This window comes from Prionailurus bengalensis, chromosome E1 (assembly GCF_016509475.1).
Source record: "Prionailurus bengalensis isolate Pbe53 chromosome E1, Fcat_Pben_1.1_paternal_pri, whole genome shotgun sequence".
NCBI lineage: Eukaryota > Metazoa > Chordata > Mammalia > Carnivora > Felidae > Prionailurus > Prionailurus bengalensis.
The window spans coordinates 20,783,135-20,798,968 of NC_057347.1; the positions used below are offsets into that span (position 1 = coordinate 20,783,135).

General features: G+C 50.6%; 1 protein-coding gene across 2 annotated transcripts; it reads left to right on the forward strand.

The window, feature by feature from the left end:
* The first annotated feature begins 1,206 nt into the window (after window positions 1-1,206).
* Window positions 1,207-9,197, forward strand: SPACA3 (sperm acrosome associated 3). 2 transcript variants are annotated; one of them, XM_043583691.1, is made up of 5 exons: window positions 1,207-1,667; window positions 5,031-5,305; window positions 6,133-6,291; window positions 6,679-6,757; window positions 9,019-9,197. In XM_043583691.1, the coding sequence occupies exons 2-5, from the start codon at window positions 5,119-5,121 to the stop codon at window positions 9,083-9,085; spliced, it is 492 nt and encodes a 163-aa protein (XP_043439626.1). In that variant the 5' UTR covers window positions 1,207-1,667; window positions 5,031-5,118; the 3' UTR covers window positions 9,086-9,197. The 2 variants fall into 2 exon arrangements, with proteins under 2 accessions (XP_043439626.1, XP_043439625.1); XM_043583690.1 differs by having other exon boundaries at window positions 1,209-1,687.
* Window positions 9,198-15,834: the final 6,637 nt, after the last annotated feature.

A 15,834-nucleotide genomic window follows, 5' to 3' on the forward strand; every position in this document is an offset into this window, starting at 1 on the left:
TAGTGGGCAGGGCAGGCTAAATAGCCAGTAGGGGGCAGAGCAAGACATTGAACTTGGGTGTACTGAGCTCAAGTCCAGAGCTCTGAAGGCTCAAGCCTGGCTGCACACTGGAGTCATCTGGGGAGCCTTTAAGAAATACTGATGCCATGGGGCACCTGGGTAGCTCAGTTGGTTAAGTGTCCGACTTCGGCTCAGGTCATGATCTCGAGGTTCATGAGTTTGAGCCCCACGTTAGTCTCTGTGCAGAGTGCTCAGAGCCTGGTGCCTGCTTCAGATTCTGTGTCTCCCTCTCTACCCCTTCCCCACTCGCACTCTGTGTGTCTCTCTCTCTTTCTCAAAAATAAACATTTAAAAAGTTTTTTTAAAGAAATACTAATGCCAAAAAGACATTTCTCCAAAGAAGACATGCGAATGGTCAACAGGTATATGTGAAACAAAAACAAAAACAAAAACACAAAACGTTTAATGTCATTAATCATTCAAGAAATGCAAATCAAAACCGCAAGGGAGATATCACCTCATATTTATCAGGATGCCTCTTATCAAAAAAACAAAGGACCACAAAGCGTTGGCGAAGATGTAGAGAAATTGGAACCTTCATACGCTGTTGGTGGGAATGCAAGACGGTGCGGCCACAGTGGAAAACAGTAAAAATGAAACGACCGAATGGTTTAGAAGTCCCACTTCCGGGTATTTTTCTGAAATAATTGCAGTCAGGATCTCAAAAAGATATTAGCACTCTCGTGTTCACTGCAGCGTTATTCACAACAGCTGAGATGTGGAAAAACCTAAATGTTCCTCCACAGATGAATGGTTAGAGAAGATGTGGTATATGCACACAATGGTGTGCTATTCAGCCAGAGAACAAATTGACGGTTGCTGGAGGCATGGGGGGAGGGGTTAAAGGGGTGATGGGCACTTGTGAGGATGAGCACTGGGTGTCATATGTAAGAGATGAATCACTGGGTTCTACTCCTGAAGCCAAGACTACACTGCATGTTAACTACCTTGAATTAACAAGTGAAATGAACTGATCACAGAAAAAGACTTCCCTGTGGGGCACAGACACAGGTGTCACGTGTCCTTCCACTTCACATCTTTGTGCCTCAAGCTTTAGGGTCCGCGGCATCACCTTTGTCCTAGGCTTGTCCACACTGAACTGTCATCATTCAGATGCAGAAGGCAGGCCTTCTGTGGCTCAGCACTAAGGAAGAACTTTTTGCCAGTGCGAGCAGTTTGACGGTGAGGGAGGCTGCCTGAGGGGGCGGTGTGCACCTGCCATTGTCATCCCTGGGCAACCACCTGAAGGGTCCTGTCGGGAGCTGAGGAGTCATCCTTCAACATATTGTGGTGTGTGTGTGTGTGTGTGTGTGTGTGTAGATGGCCAAGAAGGGTTGGGCCTAGCTACTCCTAACATGTTCCCAGTCCCGAAATTGAGGGGTTCAGGGGGCCAGTTGAAGCTCAGTGGGCGAAGATGGTTCTAGAAGATGAGGTCACATAACTGGGAGGTTCCAGAAGCCTCTACATCAGTCTGGAGCCTGCCCTCTCGCATCATTCTCTTAAAGCTGTGTGCCTGGGGCACTAGCACTACCATGGGGGTGTCCTGAGCTGAAGCAGGGTGTTGGGTCACTGCTGCTGCCGCCACTGTCACTGCTGTGTCAGCTCTGGTGGGGACGACACCTGATCAGTGAGCCCCCTTCCCTTCTTTCTGCAGCTGTTAACCAGTCCCTGGCTGGCCTGGCCAGAGAGGGGCATGGAAAAAGAAAGGTCGTGGTCAACAATGGAGGGGGGTTAGTCCTGGGCTGGGAGAAGCACCCAGCTGTGAGAGAGAGGAGACCTTGCTGGCGGGTGTCTGGTCTCTGAATTATCAGACCTCACTCCTTGTACACCTTGACCTGCCGTGAAACCCTCAAGATGAAATTAGTTTTAAATCTCTTGGCTACAAAAAGTCAAAAACAATCTCCATGTAGCGGTCAACTTGGTTTCTTCATCCATAAAGGGGGATATTACTCCTACGCCTCTCGAGTTGTTGAGAAGATTAGATGAGATTAAGTTAGAAAACATCCAGGAAAGGCCCAGCTCAGTGTCCGTCAGGCTTGGAGAACTCAGTGAGGTTCCCCTGACTCCTGACCTCCCCGCCTCCAACTTTGCTGGGGAGGGTTCAGGCTGTTGGGGTCAGGACCTCAGGATACTTCAGTTTAAGCCGCCACTCCAAACCAGCAGCTCTGCTTGATGCTTAGGATGTGAAGAGAAACAAGATGGCCATTGTTCTTTGGAAGTTCGCTTCATGGTGGGAAAGACTCATGCATATTACAGTCCAGTGTGACAGAGGGACAGCAGAGGCACAGGGTGCTCGAGGAGCGTGGGGGTGTTGGAGAACTCAGCTCTGGTGTGACCCTTCAAGTATAATAAGAGTTAGCCATGGAAAGGAAGGAGAGGGCTACTGCTTCAGACAGTGGGATCACCATGAGCGAACGGTATGGCATTACAGGAACTCACTGTGTGAGCGAAAAGAGGTCCACATGGCTGGGTCACCAGGTGCCTTGTGGACCATGCCTAGGAGCAATGATGAAGGGAGCCAACGCAGGGTGTCAGGTGGCCAGGCTTTTTGTTTAAAAAAAAAAAAAAAACAACTCACGGTGGCAAATGTGTGTAGAACAGTTCGGAAGAAGAGTCAGGACTAGATGTAAGGAGCCCACCAGCATGCTGTGATGGTGGTCTGAACTCTTGGAGGGAGGGTACAATCAGTGGCACTTTGGGATCTATGGTTAGGGAAGGGTGAAGGGGGGTAGTGACAGAAGGAATGAAGAATGCCATCCATATTTCTAGTTTGGATAAATGTGTTTAAAGCCAAGAATGTTTGAAACCCAGAAATGAAAGACTTAAAGGAAGCAGATTTTTGTGGGGACATCAGTTCTGTTTTGGACATGCTTAGTCTGAGGTGACTGTGGGATATCCAAGTGGAGATGTCCAGGAGGCAGCTGCACAGGACGTCTACCGTTCTGGGGAAGACGGAATACGACGTCATCAGCCGCGGGTGGCAGTTCACAGTGGGGCCGTCCACAGGGTATTCTGATGTGAAAGAGAGGAGGGAAAAAGGCTGACGAGCATGCCAGCACTTAAGACGTAGGCAGAGTGGAGTCCATAAAGGGAATCAGAGGAAATAGCCTGAGAAGAAGCAGGGGACCCAGGAGAGGGGGCATCATGGAAGCCAAGAGAAGGAAGAGAGGCCACAGGCGAATTGGTCAGCACTGAGAGGGGCTGCTGAGGGCCCCCGTGGGACAAGAAGTGACAAGGCCCATTGAACTGGGCAGAACAGTTTCAGGCGAGTGGTGGTGGTGCTGAAGCTAACCGTCATGGGGCTGAAAGCAAAAGGGGAGGTGAGAAAGGGGTAATTTTTCCCATAGACGTTTCCATGAGAAGAGAGGGAAAGAGACCAGTCAGTATAGATAATGATGAGACCCAAGCGCATCCATGCATCAGAGGAAGGAGAAGCGGTAGGAGGAGGTGCCGAGGACCCCAAGAAAGGAGAGGTGATCCATGGGGCAAGGTTGAGAGGCAGGAAAGGGTGAAATCTGGAGTTCGCAGATGCGACGGACCTTGACAAGCGCAGGGGCGATGCATGGTCAGGCTAGAGGGGTGGAGGTGAGTGGGATGAGGCCACTGCTGCCTCAGTGAGGCAGGAGGTGAGGTCTTCTGGGAGCTTGGGGGTGGGTGAGGGAGGGGAGGAGGCTTGCGGACAGCCATGAGCGTCTTCAATACTCTTTGAGGGAAATGGGAGAGAGAAAGCTGGCCAAGGACGAGCATTAGTGCTGGTGCCAGAAATACTCCATAATAGAAATAACTAACCTATTTTTAGTACAAAGAGCTAAGTTCTCCCCGTGCCTTTCTCTTCTCATTCATTCTTTCAACAATTTTACGAGGCAGGTATTATTCACTTCCTCGTCGCATAGCTGAAGAAAATGAGGCTTGGGAAGTGTCCAAAGTCAGAGATGTTGAGCGGTGAGGAGGTGGGGTTCAAACTCAGGGCTCACTGAGAAGCCCCACCCTTAATCCACTTGTCACCCTCAATGGCTTGAAGGCCCATTGGGGTTGGAGGCCAGGGGTTTTCAGGGACACCCTTTTGTGAGGTGTGTGGAAGTTTGTGTGTCTATCTCTGAAGGTGGACAGCAGGTGTGGTGGGATAGAGGTCACAGGAGAGGTGGGAAGATGTGTCAGGGGTTGGGGTCAAGGAGACACTGGAATGGAGGGTTGCCAGAGGAGGGGAGGGGGTAAGATGCAGGGATGGCAAGGCCATGGGAGTGGGTGGCTGAGACAGAGTGGAGGTCATAACCAGGGACGAATGTCCTCTGTGATATCGAGGGCTGGCCAACAGAGCCAGAGCTGAGAGGCAAGCCAAAGGAACCGAGGTCAGAGCTTCAAAGGAGAGAAGCTTTTGCAAGGTGATGGTTTAGAAAGGGTGGTGGGCACGCAGGAGAGTTTCAGTACCACCTCGGGGCCATGTGTATATGAAAGGGCTGCCCCATTGGGAGGGCTGCTGGGTGGCAGTGTTGTACGGGGGACTTTATTTCAGTCCAGGCTCAGCACTAGGAGAGACTTCCTCTGATGGCCGGGTTTTAGGGACTGACTTACACTGTGATGACATTGCTGGGCCCTTGCCCTCCGGAAACATGTGCTCATGGCCATAACTCATGGAGCTCTGGAGTCCTGTAAACTTTGGTCTCATTCCAAATTCTGCCCCTTCCTAGTTGTGTAACACAGGGCTTTGGGATTCGATCATGCCTGGAAGGTGGTATGGAGCTCCAAATAGGCTCATGTTCTTCCCCATGTGGCCTCCCCTCTCAGCTGCTGGGGAAAGGATAGAGCAAGATGGAGAGGAGATGGCCTTAGGGAACCCTCTCCTGGATCTCGAATCTCAGAGGCGTGGCTGATGCTTCGTCAGGGCCGCAAGGGAGCTGATTTGCAATGTCGGAGCCTTCTGCCCCTTTCCCCAGGTACGCTCAGGCCCTGGTTTTCTTTTTCTTCCAAAGGGTAACCTTCTGTGACTGAACGGCCAGGGCTGTTGAGCTGTCTGCCATCTCAAAACCTAGCTGTGAGCCAGCGTGGCAGGGGCTGTGCATGGAAGCCAGGAGCTGGGCCCCCAGAAGGCAACTGTGCCCGCCGGGCATCATGCTGCTGGCCTTTGCTACTCTGCTCAGCTGCCTGCTCACCTCCAGCCAGGCCAAGGTCTACAGTCGCTGTGAGCTGGCCAGAGCCCTCCAGGATTTCGGCATGGAGGGATACCGGGGATACAGCATGGCTGACTGTGAGAACCCCTCTCCCTTCCAGGCTGCCCCAGGCTCCCCCCAGGTGCCTCCCCTTCCTCCTAGCCTCCCTCCCCGCTCTCACTCAGGGAATGTGGCCTTGGCAGTTTTCAGAGCTTCAGCTCTCCTTTGGACATCAAATGTTCTATGATGGGTAGGTGACACTCAGCACAAGTTCGATACATTAGAGGCAGGCCACAAGCAGCCCGGTCAGCATTCTCCTTCATCCTCTACCCCTGCTGCTAAGGTCACCTGCCAAGGGAACAGAATAGCTTAGTACCCTAATCATAATGGCCGCCGAGAGGATAGGATAGTCCCATTGACTTTTAGGGTAGACTGAGCAAACCAGTAACACCAAACTTTTCAAGCTGCTGGTAGATTTTTGGGAAGCTGTGAAGTCCAGCCACATCTGGACTCATTTTGTTTTTTTTTTCTATTGCCTGCCTCCTTGCTAGCTCAGCTGTGTCTTCCTCATCTTGCCTCTAAAGATCTGGCTCTTTCTTGTTCATTCAGCCCACAAAGATTTCTTGGGCCCCACTGTGTGCTGAGTGGTAAGGTAGCAGGGAGGCTGCTCTAGGAGTCAGGAGGCCTGAGGGAACAGTCTCGACTCTTGCTCTTTGGTAGCTGTGGTGACCTTGAGTGAGTCACTTGCTCCCCTGAGACTTGATGGAGTCATTTGCAAAGTAGGCGGGAGTCCGGCAGCCCTGACCACCTTGAAGCAGGAGTTGAGGCTCGGAGGAGGTACTATGTGGTGTCAGCACCGTGAGTGTCCTGGTCTGTGCTGGCCTCGGTCATCTGACCCTCAGGCCCACGTCTCCACCCTATGCAGGGGTCTGTCTTGCTTACTTCACAAGTGGCTTCAATACAGCTGCTGTGGACCATGAAGCCGATGGAAGCACCAACAATGGCATCTTCCAGATCAGCAGCCGGAAGTGGTGCAAAAATCTCAGCACAGATGTCCCCAACTGGTGCCAGATGTACTGCTCCGGTAGGGTCGGGCCTGAGCTTGGGGCTGCCTGGGGCCAGGCCTCTGCACCTGCCTTTGCTTCTTTCCTGGGGTGGTTTGCTCCTCTTGCCTTTATCTCTGAGTGGGAATCTGAGTGGGAGACCCTGTGGGCCTCCCAAGGAGAGTGGGATGGGGCAAGTGATGAGCATGGGTCCTTCATGAATCTGATTTGGGGTCCCGGATGGGAGACTGTTCTGAGAGATATAGGAATGTGGGGAGGGGAGTGATACAGTGACAGGGATTGAGAGACAGGATTGCATTTAGGATTGTGGAAGGTGTGTGTGTGTGTGTAAGAGAGAGAGAAACAGAGTGTGGATATCTAGCTCTGTCCCCTGTTCCCTCATCATGTTTCTCTGCCTCCCACCCCAGACTTGCTGAATCCTAACCTTAAGGACACTGTCATCTGTGCCATGAAGATAGCTCAACAGCCCCAGGGGCTGGCCAGCTGGTAAGTGACGTGGTCTGGAACCCCCCTGGGTGATGTGGCCAGGACTAGTGGACAGCAAGAGGGAAGTTTCTTTTCTGAGTGTTCACTTTGTCTTGGCCACCATTCCCTGGTTTCACAATATACTTTGCACGTGACTTTCGACCATAGAGATCGCTATTTACGGACAACACGCTGAGTGTCAGGGAAGGCGAGGAATTCACTGCAGTTCATGGAGACAAGCCTGGCTCTCCCAAAATGTGCCTATGTTAGGGTGCCTGCCTATAGGTCCGCCAGACCCGGGTCTAGCCAACCTTGTCTGTGTGTTTGCTTCTTTAACTGTGGCATCTTCATCTAAACTAACTTTGGTAGAAAAGCCCAATACGCATGACGGATCAAAGAAGCAATTCCTTGCTTGAAGCATGGGTGGGTGCCCTGGAGCCTCATCCTGTCAACTTTCTCTTTTCCTGCCTGTTTCCCACAAGATGGTCTTTGCAGCCACCATCTTCACAGGCAAGGGAGTTGGATGAGGATCTCATGGGGCACTGGACTAGATCTTTGGTTCGCAGAGTGGCGTCTGAGGCAGTGGTCCTACAGCCTTCTCTGATGGGGGTCTCACTGCTTAGTCTCCAACCTCCCTTTCCCTACATTTCTGGATAAGAGACCAGCAGGGGTGGAATGTGGGGAGGGTGAAATATACTAGGTGGCCGTAGCCCCGGAACTAAAGACAGATGTGACTGTCACAAGGCAGGTAAAGCAGTCTGGGAGGCAGTGAATGTCAGCCCAGGAGTGGAGGGAAGGGAGAGAGACTAGAGGTAGGGGGATGGTGGGGAAGCCTTTGCAGGAGAGCTTTGAGAGATCTTTGAGGGATCTTTGAGAGATCCAGGGTCTGCACTAGGACAGTTGCAGGGGTGATGGACAGGAGGGGGGTTGGCTAGGAGGGCTGTGGAGGAGGCATGGGGACAGATGATATGTGGCAGTGAGGGAGAGGACAAGGTAGAAATGACTGTGAATCTAAAGAAGGTTCAAGCTGTGCCTTGACAATGGCTACAGCTTTGGAGATGTGTTGGCCTGGGAACAGTTGACATTCCAGGACCGGAATCTGGAGTGGGGCAGGATCGGCAGGACATAACACACAGTTATAAGGTCAGGAAGGGTGAGTGCAGGCTCGGCAGGAGTCTAAGGGTTTGAGGCCTTGGATACCCTACCCTGGGATGGAAGACATGGGTCCTTTTGGGTTAAAGGAAAGAACAGCTCTTTTATGTACTGGGAGTAAATTGATGTCAGGTATCACCTCTGAGATGTGGCTGAGGCTAATAACAGGCTGTGGTTCCAGAAAGTAGAAAGAGACGGTTTATTTCTTTCACTGCACATACTGAGAGTGCCAGGCTCTGTGCTGGGGCTGGGCTTCAGAGAGGCTGAGATCCAAGTCTTTGTCTTCGAGGGTCTCACAGTCTAATGGGAGGGACAAACGAGCCTCATTGATGGATCTATAGAGGCCCTTTAGGGGCACAATTGGTCATTGGGCTCTTTGACATTGACATCGTGGAGTTACCAAAGCTTGGAACCCCTGACAACTTGGGACTGCAGCACCCCAGGATCTTGTTTATCTTCCTTCCTCAAGATGCTAATGTGAGGCAGGAGCAAGGTAATGGTCCTGAAAGAGCCCGTAAACTATAGTTACCAACAATTGAAAGACCAGAACCGGTAGCCAAAGAGACGTGGGTGTGGCTATAGTTCTGTCATTTACTAGCTACGGATCTTGGGCAAGTAATTTGCATCTGAGTCTCAGTGTTTGATCTGGAGTATAGGGAACATGATACCTGCTTAATCTATGTTGTAGGGCTGCCGAGGGTGGGGGAGTGCAGACAAATGAGTGAGGGATAGGACAGTGTTATGTAGACTGTAAAGGGCTGTACGCTTGTAAGGTGGCATTACTGTCAGCAGAAGGAGCATGGTGTAAGAAAAGAGCACTGGACTAGGGCTCTGGACGCCAGGAGTCCAGGGCTTTGCCCCTGCCTTCCGGGTGAACTTGAACAAATTACCTTGTATCTCTATTGGTAAAATAAGGAGCCTAGACAGATGACTTTTTAAGGGCCGTTGTCGTCCCTTTTTACCCCTTCTTTGTTAGTTAATGGGGTTTACTTGTCCCTTTTTCCCTTTCTAGCCCCTTTCCTTACCTCACTTCCGGTTTAGAGCCCACACCTCCTTCCTGTTCTTCTCTGAGAAGGGACTAAAGGCTGCAGCTGATTTGGTCTCTCCTCTTCCCCATCCCTCACCCTCAGGGAGGCCTGGAGGCGTCACTGCCAGGGCAAGGACCTCAAGGACTGGGTGGATGGCTGTGACCTGTAGTAGGATCCTCTGTGGATGGACCGGGCCACGCACAGCAGGCTGGGAGATGTGGTGTGGTCTCTGACGCAGGCTTGGGAAGACAAGCCAACCAATAAAGAGTGGTTTAACCCAAGTGTGGTTCTCTGCTATCGCTGTGTTTCCTGATGGCATGTCAGAGCCAGAGCATCTCAGGGTTTCTTCACCATCCAGCCGGGCTGGGCTGCAGGTGGGCTCTAGAAAGCCTACCATGGAAGTCTTGCTTCCATTTCTGGAGGCCTGGCGGGGGGGCGCAGGAGGGGGTCAGTGCCTCCCTTGCCCATGTCTGGTAGAGTTTCCTAGACCCTCTACCTGGATCTAGGTTTGCCAGATTTAGCTAAGCAAAAAACGATAACCAAAACACGATGCTTGAGTTAAATTTGAATTTTGGATACACGACAAATATATTTTACAACATGTGTGTCTCTAATATTGCATGGAATGCACTTATATTAAAAAACTGTGTGTTATGTACCTGAAACTCAGACTTAGCTAGGTGTCCTATATTTTATCTGGTAACCTTACCCGGGTCTGGTGTGGTGTACCCCTGGCTTATCTGGGAGGGTCCTTGGGACATTTATTTTCTGTGACTCTGGTCACAGGGGTGGCCACAGTGCCCTGGCCCTCCAGTTGGTGACTGTTAACACACTGGCAGAAGCCAAGGAGGGGTGGTGGGTGGTGAGTGGAGACCACCACCCTGGGCTTCAGCTAGGTTCTCACCCTGCTCTCCAGTGTCCTCTAGTGGCAAGAACTTCAAGTGCTGGTGGCCACCCCAGCCTGGGTAAGGAAGTTACCCCTTGTCCTGCTGACCCTTGCTGGGAGGCTGGAGGATTGGGTGGAGGGTGTGGATGGCTTTCAGGCAGCACACCATACTTCTCTGCTTTCCTCAATATGTGGGAAGCTCTGAAGGAGGCGGCGCTGTCTCCCATTCACCTCGAGCTCAGAGTCCTCAGGATGGATGTGTCTGAAGGAGGAAGGTGGGCAGAGTCTCAGGATCACTGTGGATGTGGTGGCAAGAGAAGTATCTGAGGTGATGTCTGAGAGTTTGAGCCCTGAGTTGAGACTGTAGATTCTTCTGGAAAGGACTCAGAGAACCCTGCAGTTCTCTGCACGGTTGGCGTCTCCCAGGGAGAAGAGATGACTGGGATGTTGACCGCCCCTCCCTACCAACCTGCCATCTCCAAATCCACTGGTCAGCAAACAGCAGAGGGTGTCTGAGTTCCACAGTTGGTGAGGCAGGCCAGTCTCCTGTCCGCTGCTGGCCTCGTGTTGGGTTGCTCGCATCACCAGAGTATAGTTGGCCCTGCCTCGTGTCCCACCTCCCCAGGGGAGCTTTTGATTCCAAGTCAAGGTGATGCTAAAGCTTGAGGGTTACTCACACAAGTGGACAGTGGTGAAGGAGAAAGTCCTTGCTGGGAGTTGGGGGTGGGGGATCAATGATGAACGGATACATTCTCATTAAGTCGTAGGGAGATACTGCTCTCTTTTTAGTATCAAAGCAACACTGTGCCTACCATGTGCCATGCATCACTGAATCTAGACCCTAGAGCAATTATTATGATGGGGATCTCCTTGTTATCCCCATTCTACAGATAAGGAGACAGGAGAGATAAATTTGTACCCAGGTCAATATGATTCCATGTGTGCTCTTAGGTCATTGTACTTTGCAGAGAGGTGGTTGTTCTGGGTCACCTGAAGTCCACTTTCTTGCTCACCTGGCTGGAGACCCTTGGCCCATTATCTCTGGATGATTCACACAGTCTATTTCAACTTCACTTTATGTTTCTGCTGCTTGCAATCAGTTGATTGCTCCACTGAGTGCCATTCACTCTGGAGTGGGTAGTGAGGCCCTCGGATAGATGCAAGAGTTGTTAAAAGGACTTGGAGGCTCTAGGCTGGTGTGATGGCCTTGGGGCCCCTAAAAATGGGACTGGGAAGCGGTCAGGCTTGGACAAAGGATCCTGGAGGCCTGGTGGTGGACCAGGAGCAGGTAGTGATGGAAGAGAAGAATCCGGGAGAGAGCCCTCATCTGTGCATGAGGGGTAAATGTCCATATTTAACCTGGAAGTTTCAATTTCTAAGTGATGTGCTCAGGTTGAGGACAGTAACCAGGCTATGTCCTGGCATCTCCCTGCTTCCACATCACATTCTTGCCCCACATTCCATTGTTCATTATGTCCAGTCTGTCTTACCTTTTTATTTAAATTTAAATTTAAATTTATTTTATTTTACTTTTTTGAGGGGGAGGAGGGGCAGAGAGAGAGGGAGACAGAATCCAAGGCAGCTCTAGACTCCGAGCTCTCAGCACAGAGCCCAATACAGGGCTCGAACTCACGAACCGTGAGATCATGCCCTGAGCCGAAATCAAGAGTCAGACACTTAACCTACTGAGCCACCCAGACGCCCCTCTTTTACCTTTTTAATATATCTGAAAACTGTCCCTTCTTTCCATCTCAGATACCACTACTTTAAACTCAAGCCCTTGGCACTTTTTTCCTAGGACGACTGCAATTTGGCCTTGTGAGGATGTCCCTTGCCATCCCGCCTCCTCCCTTCCAGTGAGATTTCCACCCTGTTACTCCCTTGCATTCTGGCCACAGTGACTTTTCTCACCTTCAGGTTAAAGACCAAGTTCCTCGGCTTGGTACACAAGATCTTTCACGAGGCCGGCTCAGCCAACACCTATACATCATCTCTTAATTGTTCAGAAAATTTGCTGTGGCTGGTTTGCATCCCTGGCATCCCTGGGTGTAGCATGCTGCTTCATATCTGTCACCAGTCCCTGCCACTCTTCCCCGTCATTACACTCCAGCTGATCTATGCTGTCCTTTGAGGCAATAGGCTTGTTTTCACGGAAGGGCTTTCACACCTGCCCTCTGTCTTCCTGAAATGCCATTTCCTCAGATCTTTGCATGGCTATTCCTTTCTCTTCCACCAGCTCTTGTCTCCATCTCACTTCCTCAGATTGACTTCTCTGACCCCTGTAGCTGAAGGACACTCCTCTCCCCTCCTGTCACTGTCTTACCTCCGTAGCGTGTATTACTGTCTGAGATGATTTCATGCACGTGTGAATTTACATACATTCTTTTTCAATCTCCTTATACTAGATTGTAAACACCATGAGGGCAGGAGATGGGTCTGTTCCTTCTATTTCCAGCACTTGGAATAGTGGCTGGCACATAGTGGGTTCTCAGAGCATGAATGAACCTGTTGAATGCATGACTGATGCACGAAAGAATGAATGGTAGGCGGTCAGCTAATGTTTGCTGAATCAGTGAATGAATGAGCCCTGATACCTTTCAAGAGAGCAGCAATTCATGCAATGGTATTAAGTACCAGCTATGTGTCAGGCCCTAGACATCCCTCAAGATGGACCTGCTGCCCCTCCTGAGCCCCCTTGGGGAGACTTTCTACCTCTCAGGGGGACCATCCTGGCCACTTTTCATCCAAATGCCACTTACTTCCCCCTTGGCTATGTCTTATAGACAGAGTTCAGCATGATTTGGGAAGAGCTGGCACAGTGTTCCCCCTGCCCCCTCTTTTATCCTCGCTGCCTGACCCTGGGAAAGTCACTCCACCTCTCTGAGCCTCAGTGTTCCTCAGGGGCCAGAAGAGCTGATAAAGGCCACCTTGCAATACTGTGTCGATCGCATAATATAGAGCAGTGTGGCACCTAGTACAGGGCCTGGCACAGCGGGTGGAGGGGGGGCACTAAGAAATAGTGGCCCCTTGTTTGGTTTCCCTGAGCTCTGGGGGTCCACCTGGGGAGCAATGGTAAGCATATGTCCTGCCTGTCTTGGGATCTGGGGCATACCTGGGAAGCCTGCGCCATGTCCTCAACAGTTTGCTAAGACAGAGGAGGAGAAGATGGGAGACTGTGGGAAGGGGAAGCAGAAGGAGAAGGGGAATGGTTTGGACAAGGTGGCAGAGATTTCTACAGAAAGCAGGGAGAATGAAGTACGTTATTTTCCCTTTTTTTTAGTCCAAGTCAGCTCATTCTTGACTAGTGTGGCTCCAGGAGACTAATGGGACGTGGGATTTTCTAGATCTTCTGTGCTGAGTGGGATGAATGCTCCAGAAGATGATTGGCTCCCTAAGGTGCTATCTCTTCTCTACCTGGAGGTACATCTGAAGCAGGCAGAGACTCCTGGCAGCTGAGGGGGATTCTGCCAAGCTCTCTTCTTGAGCTGGGTTCCTGTGCTCTGCCTGGGAGACTCGCCATCTCAGCTGGGTACACCTATTTTCTTTCCACTCCAGGCACTGGCCTGAAGCTTCCAGAGTGGGAGGCTGGCCTGGTCAGACAGGGTCCAGCCCTTACTGAACACCTCCTATGGGGTGGCATATGTGTGACCACTTCCTGCCTATGGCCAGCATTACAAACTGAGCACAAGCCTCTCTTCTACAATGTGCCCAGAATGCTTCCTGATGCTTCAGTAGAAGCCACTGTCCATGAGTTGGCAGGTAAGAAGGGCGGGGCTTCATCATGTGTCAGGCACCACACTGGTTCTTTCCATAGTTCATCTCATTACCCTCACAGCATGCTTAAGAAGTAGAGATTTTTAGGAGGAAACTGAGTTCCAGAGAAGTTCTAGAGTTTGGCCATGGTAATGCAGTTGGTGGAGCTGGGATTCAGATGGAGCCATTGGACCCCAAAGGCTGTGCTTTGTCCTCTGCATGTCAGGTCCCCACAGCTGACCAGCCCATGGACTCTAGCTGGCGGGACTCCTGGGGTTGGGAAAGCACAGTGGAGGGAGGGCAGTGGAGAAACTAGCCCACTCCCATTCATCAGGGGTCTGTCTTTCCCAGATCCCCCAGGTTCTTCTCTGCCTCTAAGCCTGTGCTCTGGTATTTGCCTGTCAGGCAAGGCTTTAGCCAAAACCTGCACCACCTCAGCCCTGCAGACACACGGGGTGCACTGTGCCTTGTGCACCTTGGCTGTAGCTCTCTCACCGCTCAGATTCTTGCATGCACATCTGTGGCCCGCCTCTGCCCAACTGGATCCCGAGCCCCCGAAGCTGTGTCTTCTTGGTATATGAACCCACAGTGCCTGGCACATAGTGGGCCCACAGAAAATGTCCATGGGGTGAGGGATTCTGGACAGAGACCCTGTCTGGCAGTAGGATATCTTCTTCCAACTGTTCCTTGACTTCCTCCAAGACTGGTTGAGTTGGGTATGCTTTGGTGCCCACCAATCGCTTTGTCTTGGCCCTTTTTCTTTCTTTTTGATGCAAAACGGTGATTTTATTAAAGCACGGACACAGGACCCATGGGCAGGGAGAGCTGCCTGTCTTGGGCCTATTTTAACTTGGATATAATTCCTTTTGAAAGGACACCACAAAGTCTGAATTCTTCTAAAGACAAATGGCCCATGATGGTGATAAGTTAGCCACATGAGCCACTTCCTTCAGAGGCATGGCCTGGAGAGCACCTTCAAGGAGAGAAGACATTCAAATTCCCCATCCCAATGCATCACTCACAGGCATTATCAGGGGCTGTTTATTTATTATTATTATTATTAATTGTGGTTGTTTTCAAGTAAAAAAAATTTTTTAAATGTCTATTTATTTTTGAGAGAGAGAGAGATTGGGGGAGGGCCAGAGAGAGAGAGAGAGAGAGAGGGAGACATAGAATCCAAAGCAGGCTCCAGGCTCTGAGCTGTCAGCACAGAGCCCTACGTGGGGCTCAAACTCACAGACTACAAGATCGTGACCTGAGCTGAAGTCAGTCTCTTAACCGACTGGGCCCCCCAGGCCCCCCATTGTTATTTTGTTTTTTAAAGAAAAAACAACATTACCCCCCTGCTCGGAAATGAATGAGATGTCAACAGTCGTGTGTGTCTGGGGCTCAATAGCCCCCAGAGAACACAAGGCATGCATTTCCTGCATGTGTACGGTGGGGCCAGTGGTCACGTTCCTTAAGAACCGGGCCACAGGGATGTTTGCAAAGCAAGCTGCAGCTGCTTTCTATGTATGCAGGTCTCCTCAGTCCTCAAAATCATCGCATGCATAAAATAATTTTATGAAATCACATCTCAAGGTTCTCTGTTCATATTCATTTTCTGCTCGCTCATTCATTTTGCCATCTGTGGGAACTCATTAGCACACAAGCTGCAGCAGGTGCCAAAGGTTTAAAAAAAATTATGGGGGGAGAAACTTGAAATTGATCAAATCCTACCTATCTTTTCTTTTTCCCTCCTGTAAATTGAAAAATGACAGCCATTATGTCATTTTAGGAGAAGTGTTGGTTGCTCTTTGTGGTGCTGTGGTGCTTTTGAGAAGGAAAGGTTGGCTCTTTCTGGACCAGGGAATCTTTGCCTAGCCTCAGGGCATCCCTAGGGGGTCGCAGATGGGCTCCGGGGGTCCATAACCCTCCTATAATAAAACTTATATATCTCAGTGACCATGTGCATTTTTTTCCCCTGGGGAGAGAGCTCATAGCTTTCATTTTATTTTGAATCCAAACAAGATTAAGATTCCATGTTTGACAAGAAGAAAACAGAAAAGAAGAAAAGATAGAAAGTATTTTCCTTAGCCCATTGAAGCCTCATAATTACCCTGAAAACCAGGCATCATTAAATACTTGTTTAAATGCCTGACTCCCATTCTCAGCCTGCGCTCATAGACTCTATGACTCTTCTATGACTCTATGACTCATAGACTCCCGCCAAGGGATTATTTGTTTGTTTCCTACCCCCTCTTCTTATATAGAGGGGGAAACTGAGGCCCAGAGAAGTG

Excerpts from the sequence above, each read along its gene's own strand:
- SPACA3 (XM_043583691.1), top strand. The coding sequence starts at position 5,119 with ATGGAAGCCAGGAGCTGGGCCCCCAGAAGGCAACTGTGCCCGCCGGGC. Across the intron at positions 5,306-6,132 it reads GGGATACAGCATGGCTGACT|GGGTCTGTCTTGCTTACTTC; the intron begins GTGAGAACCCCT and ends CACCCTATGCAG. Across the intron at positions 6,758-9,018 it reads CCCCAGGGGCTGGCCAGCTG|GGAGGCCTGGAGGCGTCACT; the intron begins GTAAGTGACGTG and ends CCTCACCCTCAG.